Raw genomic sequence first — 17,112 nt, forward strand, 5'->3', positions numbered from 1 at the left:
GTATAAGACACTTGTATTTACCTAAATGTTTAATATCCATAATTTTTATGATTATTTATTTGAATTGCGTGCCCTCCAGTTTCCCCGGAAGTTGTCCCGCTAGCGGGATGCCTAGCCCTAGGTCCCAGGGCCTTGTCCGTCCGTCCGCCCGTCCGTCCGTCCGTCCGTCTGTCTGTCTGTTTGTATATCATATCCATAATGATGGATGTCATTCTGTTACCCTAATTCCGTTACCAGTTGTAAATCCTTAGCCCTGACACCAATGCAATAGGACCGACACGCCCCCCCCCCCTAAAAACAAAGGCAATAGCAGTAAAAACACGGACCAAGTCGGTAACAAACGAGACCCTTACCCCCAACAATCTGGATCAGGCCTCTGTCATAGTCTCCCGCCCCCTCTTGAATAATTTATCAATGGCCTCCTCTTCCACCTTCAACATCTGATCTGATCTGAAAGCAGTGGCCAGCTTTTCCATGCAGAGTAGTCTTTTTCCCCCATCAGTGTTTTTGAATCATTGATGAAGGATTTTGAGGCTGATTCCCTGACCTGTCAATGTTTTTAATTTACTGTTTTAAGATTTTGTTATACTCTTGTGAATTCTTTTTTTTTTTTTACTAGATTGCCTGTAGTTTTTCATGCTGTCTGTCTGTAATTGGGTAATGATTTGGTGCCGCCTATCTTGGCCAGAACGCTCTTGAAAAAGAGATTTCAAATCTCAATGAGCCTTTCCTGGTTAAATAAAGGTAAAATAAAAAATTAAAAATGTCTTCAGGACAATCTCTGGTAGGAAGCATCAACGAAGCATCAACTGTGACTGCTTTCTTCCAAGACCTGTTCTACTGTCGCTGTAAGCCTGACAAAGAGAGGCAAGATGCAGAGGAACCATGTTGGGTACAGAGGCTGGGAACCGACGACATGTGTTCAGGGGAGATAAGAAGAGTCTCCTGTTGGAGTGGCTGTATGTATTCCCAAGCCTTTGCACGGAGACTCCGTCCTTACAATCACAGAGTTGTCAGACAGTCCATTTCACTGTCAGTGTCCACGCACACAATGGTTCTTACACTCAAGACCAGGTGTGAAATATTAGCCACATCATGGAAGAAGCTAGCAAAAGAGCAATTATCATGATGGTGCATACACTGCCATTTCTTTGCACTTCATTGGTAGCCTTGTAGTCTTAGGTACAGGAGACTGGGAAACAGACTGTTGCATTGAATTTCACATGCACCTGTTCTGCTGCGTCTTGTTGTAGAAGGCTGGCTCTGAAGCCGAGGCGTAAACATTGCAGAACATGTTCATTCAACCGTCATACTTTATCTGCTCCACAGGCCATGGTAAGGCAGGATGTCAAGGGGCTTGAATCTAGGACGTAACAGAGAGAAGTAGGCTGCAGGTGTGACAGGCAGTACTCGCATCTATTATTGGAAGAGCCACAGTTTTCTTCATTACAGCCTATATGGTATGTGACTCACTTCCGTCACAGGAGACCATTCAGCAGCAGAGAGATGTTTTTCTCTGGGCTGGCAGTGGTGCAGCTGTCTGTCTATTCAGAACAACCTTATCGCCGTTGGCATGGCAACCAACACTCACTCTTATGATGTTGATATGGTGTAACATACCAACACGAACAAATACTGAATAAATAAGCCTTATAAATAACTCATCTTTTGTGTTATTTGGGTGAATGAATGTATTACCAAAATATTAAATATGTACTGATCCTTGTGAATTAATCATATGTCATGATCTTTTTGACCATTATAGTCCAAAAGGCCACTCGAAATTCGGCACCATTAGATAACATGTTCTCTTTAAGTGATTCCTGAAAAAAATATGTAGTCCGTCTGCCCTGTAGAACACATAAGACATGTAGCACTCATGAATAAAATAGAGAGAGCTGCAGCCTGTTTGAGGTGACGCAAGATCCGGAGAAAACGAGTGCAGTAGTTGAGGCGCCACGTCGGCAGAACCAACAAGATACATCCTATATTTTTTTAAGGAAAGTTTGAAACCGCGAAAGTACGATTTTACGTGCGTTAAAATACAGGACAACACACTCTTAAAGTATAGCTTTGAATAGAGGAGTTTGAACAAAAGTATAAAGGCACAGGCTGAAAATTGCAATAATATTTTCAGGAAACAAACGAGCGCACCAAATATTCGTCTCAGGTGCGTAGCAGTCCCTTCTACAAGCGGACATCAGAAATTACTGGAAACATGGTGAAGGTAAGGATAAGTCTGGCCTTTTGTATCGATTTTTATGTATTTGCGTACGATAAGTAAAGTGATCGGCTACTCCATATCAATTGGGGTATGATAAACCCAATTGCGCACGAACGAAATTAACGGAATTGATTAGATCCGGACTGCGTGATGCACTGTGCTTACTTTCAAGCAAAATATTACACTAAATCTACAGCCCAAATTATTGACGTTATGTGTGTGTGAAATTTCGCTTGCGTTATCGTTTGAGTGTTTTCCCTGTGCAGCCCATGTAACCAGGTAATTGGAGCTTTCACAACAGGATGACTTTTTTTATGACTCCTTTAATAAAAGCATGTAGCCTTCGCTTTGTCATCTTTTTGTGATTGTTGGTTGATTTAACAAAAGGGCATTTTAAATCAACACGAAGCAAACGAGGATTGTCGTATGGTTTTGCAACAAGAGTAAGAACTTTTGAACATCCAACAAGCACTGGTTTTGAATGTTTGTGCTTGACGGGCTCCGTCAAATTGAACGTTTTGTGCAAGAAATCCCAGGGCATAACCTTACTAATCATATGCAGTTATTTAACCTACTTATTTATGCCTTTGAGCACTATTTCATGGCTGCTCAGAATTTGCACCGATCTTTCTATTCAGAGAAACATTTCTACGTGTTAGATTACAGTGTTTTGACTTTTCCAACAGGCTTATAGTGTTGGTGGTTTAACAATTTGTAAGATGTACTACTTGTATGAACTTATTAAATTGCATGTATTCTAGCCTAATCAATATTGTTTGTTCTGTAAGAACGTGAACGCCACCCCAGAGCCCCGGCCTGAAGGTTGTCTCGTGGAAGAAGAACCCGAGTTTACTGAAAGCGAGCCCACAGCAGGTAAATAACACAATCATCAACAGTGCCCACTGCGTTGAACAACATCTCTCTGCGCTGTAGCCATCTCTCTTGGTGGGCATATTTTAAAGCCCATTTTGTCAAGGGACACTTGAACCATCTGGGATAAGGTGCAATTCAGGGTAAAGGGTTGTGTTGCTATTTAAGAAACTGTAGAGATGTATTAAGGGAATATGTTTGTTTGTGATCGGCTAAGGTTGTAGCTCTCAAACTCAAGGTGGCATTCTGCCTTCTCCCTCCAGTTTTGAGTCATTAGCTTCGTTCCCAAAGACCTCGTGTACTACAATCCTGAAGCTGTTTTTTTTTAACGTTTAGAAATGCCAATCATCGCTTGCAACATGGTTTTCGAAACCATATGGCCCTTATTTTTCATCAGCGTAAGAATCCTTCAACAACAAAATATGCACACACTGTAGCAGTGTTTCACATTGGTTTCATGTACCAAATAAAAAATGGAATAGTTCCATCGCCTCTTCAACTCTGCCAATAGTTTGTCACAACTGTTGCGTTAAATAGCAAATGTGCTTACTCTGGAGGATCATTCTCATACCATGCCATTTAAACTGCATGGTTTCCCAATGTTGCAGTGAGGGGGACCACACACCATGTCATCGTGTTTACTTCCATATGATGGTTATGTCGTACCAAAACGTCCTGTTCTGTCACAGCTGTTGTGATTTTTATCTGGTATGACTTTACTCACACAACTGGGTGGAAATGTGGTTACTAAGTATAATACCTCAATGTATTGACATGCCTGGCTATTGTTTAATGATATGATTCATTGTGTGTGTGTAGGCCAATATCCAAGCACAAAAGCTGTTTTCTCTCTGTCCTCTCTCTGCTGATGGTCTGAAACAGACATGATGTGTGGTCCTCACTCTGGTCTTTCGCTATCTTTCTAAAAAGCTGTTTTGCGTGTGTTCTAAAACCCATCTCTCTCTCTCTCTCATAGATGAGGGGAAGGATGCAGGTAAGGAGCACCCCGTAGCCCAGCCGGGCATGATCTGGCGGGTCGGGGGTGGCCTGTTCCGTGCCAGTAAAACTGTGGTGGGCGCCACGGTAGGAGGAGTTGCCTGGCTCGGTGGGAAGAGTCTGGAGTACACTAAATCAGCAGTTACTTCAGTCCCCTCGATGAGCGTCAGCCTGGTGAAAGGGGTCGCTGGGGGCGTGTCATCGGTCGCCGGGGGCGTGTCATCAGTGGGTTCCACGGTAGCTGGCAAAGTTCCGTTCAGAGCCAAGACCAAGGACAAGGCAGAGTGAGGAGGAGATGATGATGACGATGATGGACACGCAACACGATGCATCGCCCCACCGACTGAGCCATAAGAGGAAGTGATGAGTTGAAGCTAGTCGCCATGTTTTCAAAGTGGATTGATTTCTTTCTTTTTTTCTTTTTTCGTTTGTACATCATTCACTAAGTTGTACCTGGGGAAACATGTTCAGTAGTGCCTTCTGTAGCCTCCCCCTTCTTTTCCTGTCCCCCCCAAACACTTTCACTGAGCAGTGTGTACAGGGGGTCTTCATCCAAACCTACATGGTCCCCTGAAGCCTTAAGACAATGTAAAGCAGTTATATAAGGAGGGAGAGAGAAACAGGCATGCTAGGTTGGGTTCTTCTCTTCCACCATTTAAAGCCTGGTTTGTGGTTTATAATGTGCTGGAATTTTTGTATGAGCTTTTTTTGTGACCGCAAACCCAAACACAGAACATTAACTTGTTTCAAAATGCTACAGTGAACCGTGTGAAGATAGCTTTTTGGGTCTTCTGAAAAGAGTTTGATAGCATTTCCAAAATAAGAGTTGGAGGTGATGTGGTTCTGAGAGCCAATAGCCCTGTTTAGGTTGATGTTGTGGCAAAATGATATGATCACTTTAATCATGGTTATTCAGTAGATCCATATATGAAATGGAGACGTCATACATTTTACAGAAAATAAAATCTATTTATTGATGGACTAGTTTCTCTACTGTCTGTCTTTGGTCCTTTTTATAACGTTTCTATGGAAACTCAACATTTCAATGCAACAGTTTGGGTTTGTTTCTGTATTCTGCCATGACTTGGCTGTTGCTGGTAGAGAATGCTGATATGACTGTCTGGCATGCTTGTACTTTCCAACATAATAATAAAGTCTTGTGGGAAGTTTGACATTGTGCCTCTGTCTCATTCACAATTTGGGATGTACCTTGTTGTCTCAAGTCAATGCTACCGGGGTGTACTCACTAGGAAGCAAACGCATTGAAATGGTGAGGGACCTACCTCAATTTGTCCAATAAACTTGTTTTGATAAACGTTTTCCCTTTGGAGTAAATGCTTTCTGTTGCGGAAGGTTTTGCAACTGTTAGTCTAAATGAGGCCTGGGGTGTACCCAGGCATTAAGTGATGAAGCCAAATTAATAGTTGGAGACGGTACTAGATTTGCAAAGTCCATTGGGACTGCATTTCTTCAATGGCAACATACTCTGTGTAATGTCTGGTGCCATGTTGAAGTGCTCTTGAGTGTTGCTATTATTAGCCTTCGTACCAAACTGTTACTGCATTACTTATCACTATGGACAACACAACAGGTGGACTATTCTACTGCTGAACCTAAGTGCTAGATTCAATCCGATCGCATCTGCATGTATCAATCGGAAATTACCGTTTGAATGTCAATCGTGCTGTTATGCAGATCTGCAGTCCGTATTGAATCTAGGCCTTACTGGCAACCAGCCAGACCAGATATAGAATCCTCTCTTGACGTTCTTTTGTCTGCTCTGCAATGGTGTACTTTGAAACTTCTCCATGTACCAAAAAGATAAAGTACTTGTAAGTGTTTAACTTTTGTCAAGTGTATTTAAATAAACTGCTGATAAACAAGTCAAGTGTTGTAGCTTTCCTGCTCACATCCTTGGTGCCGGTCTGGAACCAACATGGTCTTGCTAAAAGGCAACCCATTCCAAACCGGTTCAACTCAGAAGCGGAAGAGGGCCCCAGCTAAAGTATTGTACCAATGTTCATGAATTATTACCAATATCGCTGAAATAATTAGCCTAATGAAAACATTCATGAACAGAAATGAAATTGGACAAGGAATCCCACAATATGTCTCTTTCAACTATTTAATTTCAGTTGAAATAATAGTTTCCATAGCCAAGAGCACAGATAGGTACATATACTATATCAATTAAGTTAATTTAAAAATGTATATGAAATTTAAAGCTAATATATATATTTTTTTAAACCAGTAATGTACAGCCCCAGAGGGAAAACAAAAAACAATCTGTATAAAAAGCAGATTTATGAAAACAACCTACATGATACCAGCCAACATAAAATAGATTGACTTCCTGCTAGCTTTTGAAACTGAAGATTGACTTTCTGCTTGAAAGTTGACATTACATTTACATTTGACATTTTGGTCATTTAGCAGACGCTCTTCTCCAGAGTGACTTATAGTTAGTGCATTACACTATGGAAGACAGTATTAAAGCAATGTCACGGTACTACATCTTTCAGAAGCTAGTGAATCTGGGAAGAACTCCCAATGGCAGTGTCCCCAGCAGAGGCAATGGTAGATTACTACTGGGTGTCTAATACAGTAGCCCACTTGTTCACCACCAGCAGTAACACTGATCTTCCGTCCAGGCAGTTCACATCCTCTACCCAGAATAACATTCTTCACCCTCCATTTGAGAAAAAATAAGAAACATGGTGGAAGAACAACACATGATGAACTGCTGAGGCTATTACATATACTTTCCCTACAGAGAGCAGGTGATTTGATTTGACCAATCAGCCTGCTGTGATCCTCAGGGTTAGAGGTCAAAGGTAAACCCTAAAGGTCATGGGTAGTCCAGACCTAAATATCAGGTCTCCAGTGAAATGGTTTGTCTTTGGGCTATATGGCTATGTGTCACACACATACAGTAAGGCACAGTATGGTAAAATGTCATCCACAGTCTAACTGACATATTTACATAAATGACATCATAACATATTATAGACTATCTCATATTCAACCCAGGTGGGGTATTTAGTGTCATTATAAGAGCTCAAGATTAGATTACGAAAAACCCAAACTGATTGACCCTTTTGCCTAATTGAAATAGTACATCTTTGAGTTCGCAACTCTCAAACCTAAGACGTCTCAGGGACCTTCATGTGACATCGCATACGGGAACAAAGAGAATTTTCCCTTTTTATACAAAAAATAAAAATGTGTCTTTAAACATCTCTGTACAGTATATATCATACAAAATAATATCTATCTATGACGGCAGCAGCTTATGAAGACACAGCCGTCCTCTCATCCTGTCAACCCGTACTCTTCTGAAACACAAACACAGAACAAAGACAACATTGTAAAATATTACGACATCGTTTTACCATGTTTATACAGTCGTATGTAAATACCAGAGGGGTTTATAGTTTCACAAAGCAGAAGCTCTGATAAACTGATCATGTGGAGTCTATTTTACTATGCTCCTAAAAGTCTATATTTCTGAACTCAGAAATATGAATATTTCAGACTATTTAATAACTTATCGATCATGCTTTGTGACATCACCCCAGGTTCATAACATTGACTTTAGAAAACAGAATGTAAACACAAATATTGACCCCTGACCCCTGACTTACATGTTGGTGGTGTCGCTGCACCTTGAAGGCAGGGGCCGGAAAGTCGCTGCCCACTTCCTGTTCCGACTCCCGCCCCCTCTTCCCAGTCCCGCCCCGTGCCAAATGACCTGGATAGTGAGGCACAGCAAACTCATGGGCACATCTTGTCCGACAGAGTTGCTGATTGGACGATCCTGCCTGCTCTGCGTGCGCCATTCCACAGCCTGCAGTGACCAAGAGGCAAACAGAAATAAACCCATAAGAATGTCCTCCTCTACATAACACTGCAAGTGACTGTTGTGACCAGTCTGTGTCCAGTCAGATATGAAATACTGTGTCTAGACTTACTCTGAGTGCATGTTGGTCCAGGTCGTGGCCTCACTCCACTGAGTCCCAGCAGCTCCTCACCGTTCACATTTACTCTACTACAGCCTGGAGAGAGGAGAAGAGAGGGAGAGGGGAGGGTAGAGGAGAGGAGAGGTGGAGTGTGGGTTAGAGTGTGCTAACTTTGCAGTCGTGGTGTGATATTATTTGGGATAATGTATGAATGGTATCTAAGGAGGTTTAGGCAAATGAGCCTTGCTCACCATGATGGCTGTTGAGCCCGCTGTGTTTTCTACCAGTAGAGGGCGATGCCACCGCATTCAGATCCTCAATGGGAATGGTCGGCACAGCTGCTAGTAAGCCTATTGGGAGAGAGACACACGTTATAATGAATTACCAAGTGTGAGAAAGAGAGCGATAGAGGCAGACAGAAAGAACGAGAGAGACAGAGCAGGAGAAAAAGAGAGTGGGCAGGTGATAGGAAGAGAGTGAAAAAGAAAAGCGAGAGAGAGTTCAATACAAAGTGAGGGAGGGAGAAAAATACTTACTGAGTCCTCTGTATCTGGACAGCTGCTGGTACATTTGTCTCATCCTCTCTATGTTGAGTTGGCTGGCCTCTGCATGGTTCACCATGGGTTTGGGGTAGTCCACCCCGACCACACATTTGGCCGCCCGCTGCACCTCTATGGGGGCGTTCCAAGGGTCGTAGATGTACTTGTCTGGCATGTCTTTCAGGACAGGTAGGTAGTGTCTGTAAGCAGAGGGAGAAATTCAATCTCAGCACCTCGTCACAACTGCCAGAGGAGTTGGTTCAGCATAACATACAGACAGTAGTCAGACAGAACAGCCTTGCTAATGCATATATATATATATATATATATATATATACAGTGCCTTGCGAAAGTATTCGGCCCCCTTGAACTTTGCGACCTTTTGCCACATTTCAGGCTTCAAACATAAAGATATAAAACTGTATTTTTTTGTGAAGAATCAACAACAAGTGGGACACAATCATGAAGTGGAACGACATTTATTGGATATTTCAAACTTTTTTAACAAATCAAAAACTGAAAAATTGGGTGTGCAAAATTATTCAGCCCCTTTACTTTCAGTGCAGCAAACTCTCTCCAGAAGTTCAGTGAGGATCTCTGAATGATCCAATGTTGACCTAAATGACTAATGATGATAAATACAATCCACCTGTGTGTAATCAAGTCTCCGTATAAATGCACCTGCACTGTGATAGTCTCAGAGGTCTGTTAAAAGCGCAGAGAGCATCATGAAGAACAAGGAACACACCAGGCAGGTCCGAGATACTGTTGTGAAGAAGTTTAAAGCCGGATTTGGATACAAAAAGATTTCCCAAGCTTTAAACATCCCAAGGAACACTGTGCAAGCGATAATATTGAAATGGAAGGAGTAAATCTACCAAGACCTGGCCATCCCTCTAAACTTTCAGCTCATACAAGGAGAAGACTGATCAGAGATGCAGCCAAGAGGCCCATGATCACTCTGGATGAACTGCAGAGATCTACAGCTGAGGTGGGTGACTCTGTCCATAGGACAACAATCAGTCGTATATTGCACAAATCTGGCCTTTATGGAAGAGTGGCAAGAAAGCCATTTCTTAAAGATATCCATAAAAAGTGTCGTTTAAAGTTTGCCACAAGCCACCTGGGAGACACACCAAACATTTGGAAGAAGGTGCTCTGGTCAGATGAAACCAAAATTGAACTTTTTGGCAACAATGCAAAACGTTATGTTTGGCGTAAAAGCAACACAGCTGAACACACCATCCCCACTGTCAAACATGGTGGTGGCAGCATCATGGTTTGGGCCTGCTTTTCTTCAGCAGGGACAGGGAAGATGGTTAAAATTGATGGGAAGATGGATGGAGCCAAATACAGGACCATTCTGGAAGAAAACCTGATGGAGTCTGCAAAAGACCTGAGACTGGGACGGAGATTTGTCTTCCAACAAGACAATGATCCAAAACATAAAGCAAAATCTACAATGGAATGGTTCAAAAATAAACATATCCAGATGTTAGAATGGCCAAGTCAAAGTCCAGACCTGAATCCAATCGAGAATCTGTGGAAAGAACTGAAAACTGCTGTTCACAAATGCTCTCCATCCAACCTCACTGAGCTCGAGCTGTTTTGCAAGGAGGAATGGGAAAAAATGTCAGTCTCTCGATGTGCAAAACTGATAGAGACATACCCCAAGCGACTTACAGCTGTAATCGCAGCAAAAGGTGGCGCTACAAAGTATTAACTTAAGGGTGCTGAATAATTTTGCACGCCCAATTCTTCAGTTTTTGATTTGTTAAAAAAGTTTGAAATATCCAATAAATGTCGTTCCACTTCATGATTGTGTCCCACTTGTTGTTGATTCTTCACAAAAAAATACAGTTTTATATCTTTATGTTTGAAGCCTGAAATGTGGCAAAAGGTCGCAAAGTTCAAGGGGGCCGAATACTTTCGCAAGGCACTGTATATGTGTGTCTTGTGTGCGTCTTGTGTGCGTCTTGTGTGTGTGGGTGTTTGTGTGTGCGTGCATGTAGCTATTCCAACCTAACGAAGTCTCCTTCGGGATCTATTTTTCGTCCGAAGCCCACGGGACAGTAGCAGTGGAAGAACTGCTGGAAGAAGGAACTGCAGGAGTGACACAACCAGCTGCCTGCGTTCACACTCCAGTCTGCATCCAGGAGCAGCTCCTCAAACACCTGACAGACACACACAGAACAACAACACGGTCATTCACACATAATATGTATCTCTTCTGATTCTTCCTCCTTCCCTCCCCTCTCTCTACCTTCATGCCCTCTTCCCAGCCCTCTTCTCCTCCACCCCTCCCTCCCTCCACACCACCCTCCGTCTTTCTCTACCTTCATGCCCTCCTCCCAGCTGATCCACAGGTCTCCTCTGGTCAGGAAGCAGGCCACAGCATGTCTGGCCAGGTGGTGGATCCAGCCTTCCTGCCTCAGCTGAGTCATGATGGCGTCGATCCAGGGGAAGCCAGTCTTGGCTTCGGCCCACTTGGCCAGAGCCTCTGCGTTGCGGTCCCAGGGGATGCGGATACAGATGGGGTTCCCGTCCATTTTGTCGAAGCGGGGGTTGTTCGTGGCGGCCGTGTAGAAGAACTCACGCCACAGCAGCTTGTCGTAGAGAGAGATGGGGGGACTGCCGTTCGTCTTCACCTGAGGAGAGAAGAGAGAGGAGAATGTAATCGTGAGGAAAACAGGAGCAATCTTATGTGATAGTTTCCTGAGATAAGAGTTGGTGTTAGTGTTAGGTAAGGATACGTGTGTGTTGGTGTTAGGTAAGGATACGTGTGTGTTGGTGTTAGGTAGGGATACGTGTGTGTTGGTGTTAGGTAGGGATACGTGTGTGTTGGTGTTAGGTAAGGATACGTGTGTGTTGGTGTTAGGTAGGGATACGTGTGTGTTGGTGTTAGGTAAGGATACGTGTGTGTTGGTGTTAGGTAAGGATACGTGTGTGTTGGTGTTAGGTAAGGATACGTGTGTATTGATGTTAGGTAAGGATACGTGTGTGTTGGTGTTAGGTACGGATACGTGTGTGTTGGTGTTAGGTAGGGATGGACGTGTGTTGGTGTTAGGTAGGGACGGATGTGTGTTGGTGTTCGGTAGGGATGGATGTGTGTGTGATAGTATGTAGTAGATGTAGTTATGTGTGTGAGGTACTGTACCTTCTTGTAGAGCTCTGCCAGTTTGCTGTAGAAAAGTCGACAGGACAGACATCCAAAGCGGAGGTAGGGGCTGAGACCTAGAGGACTGGGCAGCAGGGGGCTGGCGGTCTTCCTGGTACTCTCAAAATTCACCTGCCACGCCTGGAGAGAGAGAAAGGTGGAGGATTAATATATGATACATATATGATATAATTGGACAGGAAAATCTGCAACCCTCGCTCACCATAAAAATAAATTCACATCTATGATATAAGACATAATTACTAATGAGTCTGTGTGTGTCTGTGTGTGTCTGTGTGTGTGTGTGTGTGTGTGGTTACGTACAGTGGAGAGGTCAGGTTCCAGTTGTCTCTCTATCCTGGTGAGAGCTTCACTCTCTCCTCCTGGCCACACGGCTGGGGCTAAGCCCTCTGTATCAAAGCCTGGGGAGAGAAACACAGAGCATGTTTAGACATTTCAGGTAAATTATCTCGAAAACTCTCTTTTTCCGCCCCTAAGAACCATTCTGGACAGACTCGAAAGAATTGCTAAAACAGTTTAATGTTCAACTCCATGAAGCAAGTATGGACACCCATTCCAATAGAAAAGGTGTCTTACCCAGCTCCTCCAATAGGGGTACTCCGTACTTGTCCCTGTGGTTGTCTGAGACAGGGGTGACACATCGACCCATGCTGGCCCGGGACAGAGCCCCTACTGGGGCATCGGGGGGCGGCATGGAGCCAACCAATGTCTGGAAATGCTTGAATGTGAGAGGAGGATGACCCCCGTTCAGCTCTATGATCCTGCAGAGAGGAGAGGGGTTTCAGTTAGGGCTCTTTTTAATCCAAACCTCCAAGTGATGTCACCCGGGTGTCCCACTCACTTGTCCAGGTCGTAGAGAGTGTGTGAGATCCTGCTGATGACCTCCACTCCGGCCTCTGTGGCCAGTTTCTTAATGGCTGCATCCCTCTCCTTACCGAACGGCTCAGAGTCACACTCAAACGTCAGCTGGGAGGTGTTCCAGTCCTGAGAGGACAGGACACAGCAGACACACACTGGGGTTAAAACAACATATACCGATCGGCTTTGAAATGGTCGGCAAACACTGATACAGCATGGTGAATATTTGCTGTCCCTGGGGGTGAGAGAGGCTAGGGAGAGGGGAGGGAAAAGGGGTCTCACCTTAAAGAGTTGGGGGAAGATGTTGGCCGGCTGGCCTCGGATCACAAACAGACGGGAGTTGAGCTTCTGAAGGCTTGCGTCTAGATCTTCCAGACACTGCAGCAGGAACCTGAAGCACAGGAGGGACGACGACCGTCACTACATGGCCATGCTGGAGAGGACACTGCTTCAGGGGCATTCTCAGAGCGCAAAGAGACTCATGTTTACTACTTAGACCTGACACCATGTTTACTACTTAGACCTGACACAATGTTTACTACTTAGACCTGACACCATGTTTACTACTTAGACCTGGCACCATGTTTACTACTTCAAATCAAATCAAATCAAATCAAATTTAGACCTGACACCATGTTTACTACTTAGACCTGACACCATGTTTACTACTTAAACCTGACACCATGTTTACTACTTAAACCTGACACCATGTTTACTACTTAGACCTGACACCATGTTTGCTACTTAGACCTGACACCATGTTTGCTACTTAGACCTGACACCATGTTTACTACTTAGACCTGACACCATGTTTGCTACTTAGACCTGACACCATGTTTACTACTTAGACCTGACACCATGTTTGATTGAATGAAACCCTAATAAGTCCCACTCAATAATACATTATAAGTAAATGAATAAGAACATGTTTGTTGGATCAAGGATATAAATACATAAACTCTTAATCCCTTTCCCAGAAGCAGACCGACGCCCTTTGACCACATGTCCATCATTTATGTTATGACGGTGATGCAATGATGACATCAGAATTGTTACATCACCGCACGTGTAACGATGCCGGTTTCAACAACTATTATTTCACGCAAACTTTCTGAAGCTCACATTTGCCTTTTCGCATTTACGTCCCCTTTCCAGCATTTACGCAGTAAGTCATGTCATTGGGGCACCGATTCAGTCCTCACGGTTGCATATGTAATATTTGGCATGGGAACTGTGCCATGGTTGAGTTAGCGGCATCACAGCATAGCATCCCAGGTGACTGAATGACTGACTGAACGTAGTCACCAGAAAATGCTGTGATCCTTCTGCTCAGCGTAAGAACAGCCCCTGAGAGAAGAGCAGCAGGTGATACATGGTGTGTTTGTCTGGTGTTTGAGTAAACACCTGAACACCTTTGAAGACAACGATAAACACACCGCCTGTGGAGAGAGACAAGATAAGCCGATAGGCCTGCTATCTGTCTGTTGCTTCACACTAGCAATTTTCCAGATCAAATAACAAAGAAAGTATAGGTGTTAACAGTTGAAAAGGTGGCTAATCCAGCTGCGGATCCGAGGGCCACTACCGCCTCCTGCTGCTTGAGCAGTTAAGAGATCAAGCTAGGCCGCTCTGCCACTGCACAGCCTGCTGGAAAGTAGGTCATCCCAATAGCAACCACAGCCTCAGGAAATGTAACTCTCTTTTGGCACACTAAACCGTCTCCCTGCCTGAACGACGCCATTTTACAGGCCTTGGCTCTACGCTCTTTAGTCTTTGAAAGATGCCAGAAAGAATGGCCCCAGAGAGGATTTATTAAATTGTACAGAACGTGAAAATAACATTTTGTCTGGCCGAGGCAACGGTAAGTACTTTGGAGGGAAATATTTATATTACACTATTAATGCTCTCTTAATTAACTGTCACCAGAAAAGAGAAGCTGTTGCTTTTGCCTGCAATTCATCCCATTTGTATTCCTCCTCTTAAGTTAAAAGGACCAAGGGATAAGCACCACTGCACTATTTCACATTGCTCGCCATCAACCAATGTTTAAAAGAGAATAGCCTAGTAGATACCCAAAAGAAGACTCAAACATAGGATCCACAAACTTTCAGAACCCACCATAATAGCTACATACAGAAGTCACTACTTTTATCTTGAAAGCAGACCTCATTACAATATGGGCCTACTGCTGCAATCCTTACTCTGCTGGGCCCAAACAACTACCTGATGATGTCAGGGTCCAGGCTTTCCGCCGGCACATCTCATCACTCCATACTACCATCTTCTTTAGCAAGGCCAGATATTGGCAACTGTGTGAAGGGAGCTGTTCTGAGAACCACCACAATGCTATAACCACTAGAACACCTGGGTCTGGGACAATTCAGTGTCATTGATTTTCAATAAAGATTTGTACAAAATCTTGAATTGGACTTTCAATTCACTTCTTGAATTCAAACGGAACAGAGTTCAACCCAACCTACCTCACCCACTCTGTAATAACCATTGAATTGTATTTATGTTAATAACACATAAGCGTTCCGAGCATGGACAATTCATTTAAATCTACTGGGACAATAGAATCGTATTGACTGGTTGGTTGATGGGTGAATAGTTACTGTTGTTGTTCCTCACCTCCACCGGTTGACCCCCAGGTTGGAGGAGCCAGCGAACCAGGGGTCTAGGAAGTATACACAGCGCACCGTGTCTGAATCACGCACAGCCTCCAGCAGGGCCGGGTTGTCGTGGAGACGCAGTCCCTTCCGGAACCAGTGGATGGAGTTCTTGGTCATGTTCAAAAACAGGGCCTGGAAAAAAGACAAGAAATGTTAAATATTTAGAAGCACAGTACGTACTTTAGGGAATGGGTCACATTTAAAAAAAATGGAAAGAGTTAAAGACTAAAAAGATTTAGCAGAGAACTGATTATTAAATACACTGGAAGTTAGAAGCATAATATTAATATTACACAATTCAAAAATTAATTGTTCATAATGTAATGGTTATTGGAATGAAATTGTACAGTTGCATGTTCAGTTGGAAAATTACTTTTGTTAGAAACAATGTACAAAAAAGTATACAATTGATTATCGTATTTCTGTTACAGACTATATGATGCATAGAGCTGAGAGTCAAATGGGACTAACACAGTACAACTAGCCTAAACCAAGCAAAGCACTGCTTCAAATCTCAGTCTCCAATTAGTTTGACTTATTAAAACTCATTATTTGCGTTTTTCTAACAAGAAAATAACGATCTCATCTAAAGCAATTTGCGGACAAATCAGAAAAATACAATAATGCACGAAAGCAATATAAATAAATATTGCCATTATATTTTTTTATCAACTTGCAAAAAAAGACAATACCCTTAGTCTCCCAACTTTTAAATGAAGTTATATCACACTCAGATAGTACAGCTTGTGGCATGCAAATTTATGACACAGTGTAGGTGATTTGGTCACCGTAACATCAGAAATGTTAGACCACAAGCATCATCAACATAATATACACTGCATAACTGCACACAAATTGTTCAGAAAGCTCAGACACACACACATACAAATGTTATGCCGTACCAATGGTCAGACAACTTTGTTTTTTGATAACTTGGAATTATTAGGTTCTATATGCATCTTTGCCAATTTCGGTTAATTTCAGACCGCCTTGTTCTGTACGATGGTCTACATAGTAGTATACTCTAAATACCCCAATTCATAAAAATAAAAAAAGTATATATATATATATCCTCACACTATTCAAACCAATGAGGGTTGTGAATTGTAAATCCAATTAACTCAGAATAATTCTAAGGTCACGATTTGCCAAAGCACAGCCTCAGAATCAGGTCAGTTACATGTACCTTATGTAAGGATAATACATGTGCATGGAAGAAGAGAGACCTACATTCTGATAAGTAATAATGTCCATCGCTTACCTGTAATGTGTTGTCAAGGATGTGTCTCTTATGTCATTACCGTTGACAGGATCGTTTAATTCCACGGGTGGTCTCTCCAAGTGTGAATCAAACAGTCGGGGTTTTCTTGTGGTGTACAGTTAAGTTCTCGCAATGCAAGAACAAGACAGTTGCATAACTGTTCTAGCTACTGCGCATGACCAATGTTCCAGAACAACACGTGATATAGAAATATAAATGAATAAATGTGATGTCTGTTTCCAAGCACAGTGACTTTACTGTCTAGTTACAAAGTTCTATGCTCCAAGCAACACGCCCCAACAAGCAATAAAGAAGCGACCTAGAAATCTAATTGGTTGACGCAGTAGGCCTTTCCTCACGTTTTTGCGGCATGGAACGATCGGGGGTACTTTTTTGAGATGCATCCAGCTGCAGCCTCGCAGAGTAGCCTGTGACTAAAACTAGCCTGTCACTAAAACCAATACTATCTACTGGCAGTGGTTAATCTCTACCACATACACGTGAATTTATTTTATTTCCTAGATTACTTTCCTTGCCCCATTTCCTTTCCTAGAT

The 17,112-nt window shown here is 43.0% G+C and overlaps 2 protein-coding genes across 2 annotated transcripts; one reads left to right on the forward strand and one right to left on the reverse strand.

Annotated features, from left to right (window-relative positions):
* Positions 1-1,836: 1,836 nt before the first annotated feature.
* LOC139370802 (transmembrane protein 263-like) lies at positions 1,837-5,973 on the forward strand. Its single transcript, XM_071110576.1, has 3 exons — positions 1,837-2,227; positions 3,013-3,097; positions 4,071-5,973. Exons 1-3 carry the CDS (start codon positions 2,219-2,221, stop codon positions 4,376-4,378), a joined length of 402 nt encoding a protein of 133 aa, XP_070966677.1. The 5' UTR covers positions 1,837-2,218; the 3' UTR covers positions 4,379-5,973.
* Positions 5,974-6,201: 228 nt separating this feature from the next.
* On the reverse strand, positions 6,202-16,699 carry LOC139370857 (cryptochrome-1-like). The gene is made up of 14 exons (XM_071110666.1): positions 16,558-16,699; positions 15,256-15,428; positions 12,907-13,015; positions 12,608-12,750; positions 12,343-12,527; positions 12,070-12,167; positions 11,746-11,886; positions 10,925-11,236; positions 10,611-10,762; positions 8,586-8,788; positions 8,301-8,399; positions 8,062-8,145; positions 7,735-7,937; positions 6,202-7,425 (listed from the first exon to the last, which is right to left on the reverse strand). Exons 2-14 carry the CDS (start codon positions 15,411-15,413, stop codon positions 7,411-7,413), a joined length of 1,902 nt encoding a protein of 633 aa, XP_070966767.1. The 5' UTR covers positions 15,414-15,428; positions 16,558-16,699; the 3' UTR covers positions 6,202-7,410.
* Between the last annotated feature and the right edge of the window lie 413 nt (positions 16,700-17,112).

This window comes from Oncorhynchus clarkii, chromosome 17 (assembly GCF_045791955.1).
Source record: "Oncorhynchus clarkii lewisi isolate Uvic-CL-2024 chromosome 17, UVic_Ocla_1.0, whole genome shotgun sequence".
Taxonomy (NCBI): domain Eukaryota; kingdom Metazoa; phylum Chordata; class Actinopteri; order Salmoniformes; family Salmonidae; genus Oncorhynchus; species Oncorhynchus clarkii.

What these genes read in the sequence shown, in the direction of transcription:
- LOC139370802 (XM_071110576.1), top strand. An exon ending in TGAAAGCGAGCCCACAGCAG is followed by an intron (nt 3,098 to 4,070) that starts GTAAATAACACA and finishes TCTCTCTCATAG; the next exon opens with ATGAGGGGAAGGATGCAGGT.
- LOC139370857 (XM_071110666.1), bottom strand. Translation starts at nt 15,413, where the DNA reads ATGACCAAGAACTCCATCCACTGGTTCCGGAAGGGACTGCGTCTCCAC. An exon ending in TCTTCCCCCAACTCTTTAAG is followed by an intron (nt 12,751 to 12,906) that starts GTGAGACCCCTT and finishes CTGTCCTCTCAG; the next exon opens with GACTGGAACACCTCCCAGCT. An exon ending in CGGGCTCAACAGCCATCATG is followed by an intron (nt 8,146 to 8,300) that starts GTGAGCAAGGCT and finishes TCCTCTCTCCAG; the next exon opens with GCTGTAGTAGAGTAAATGTG.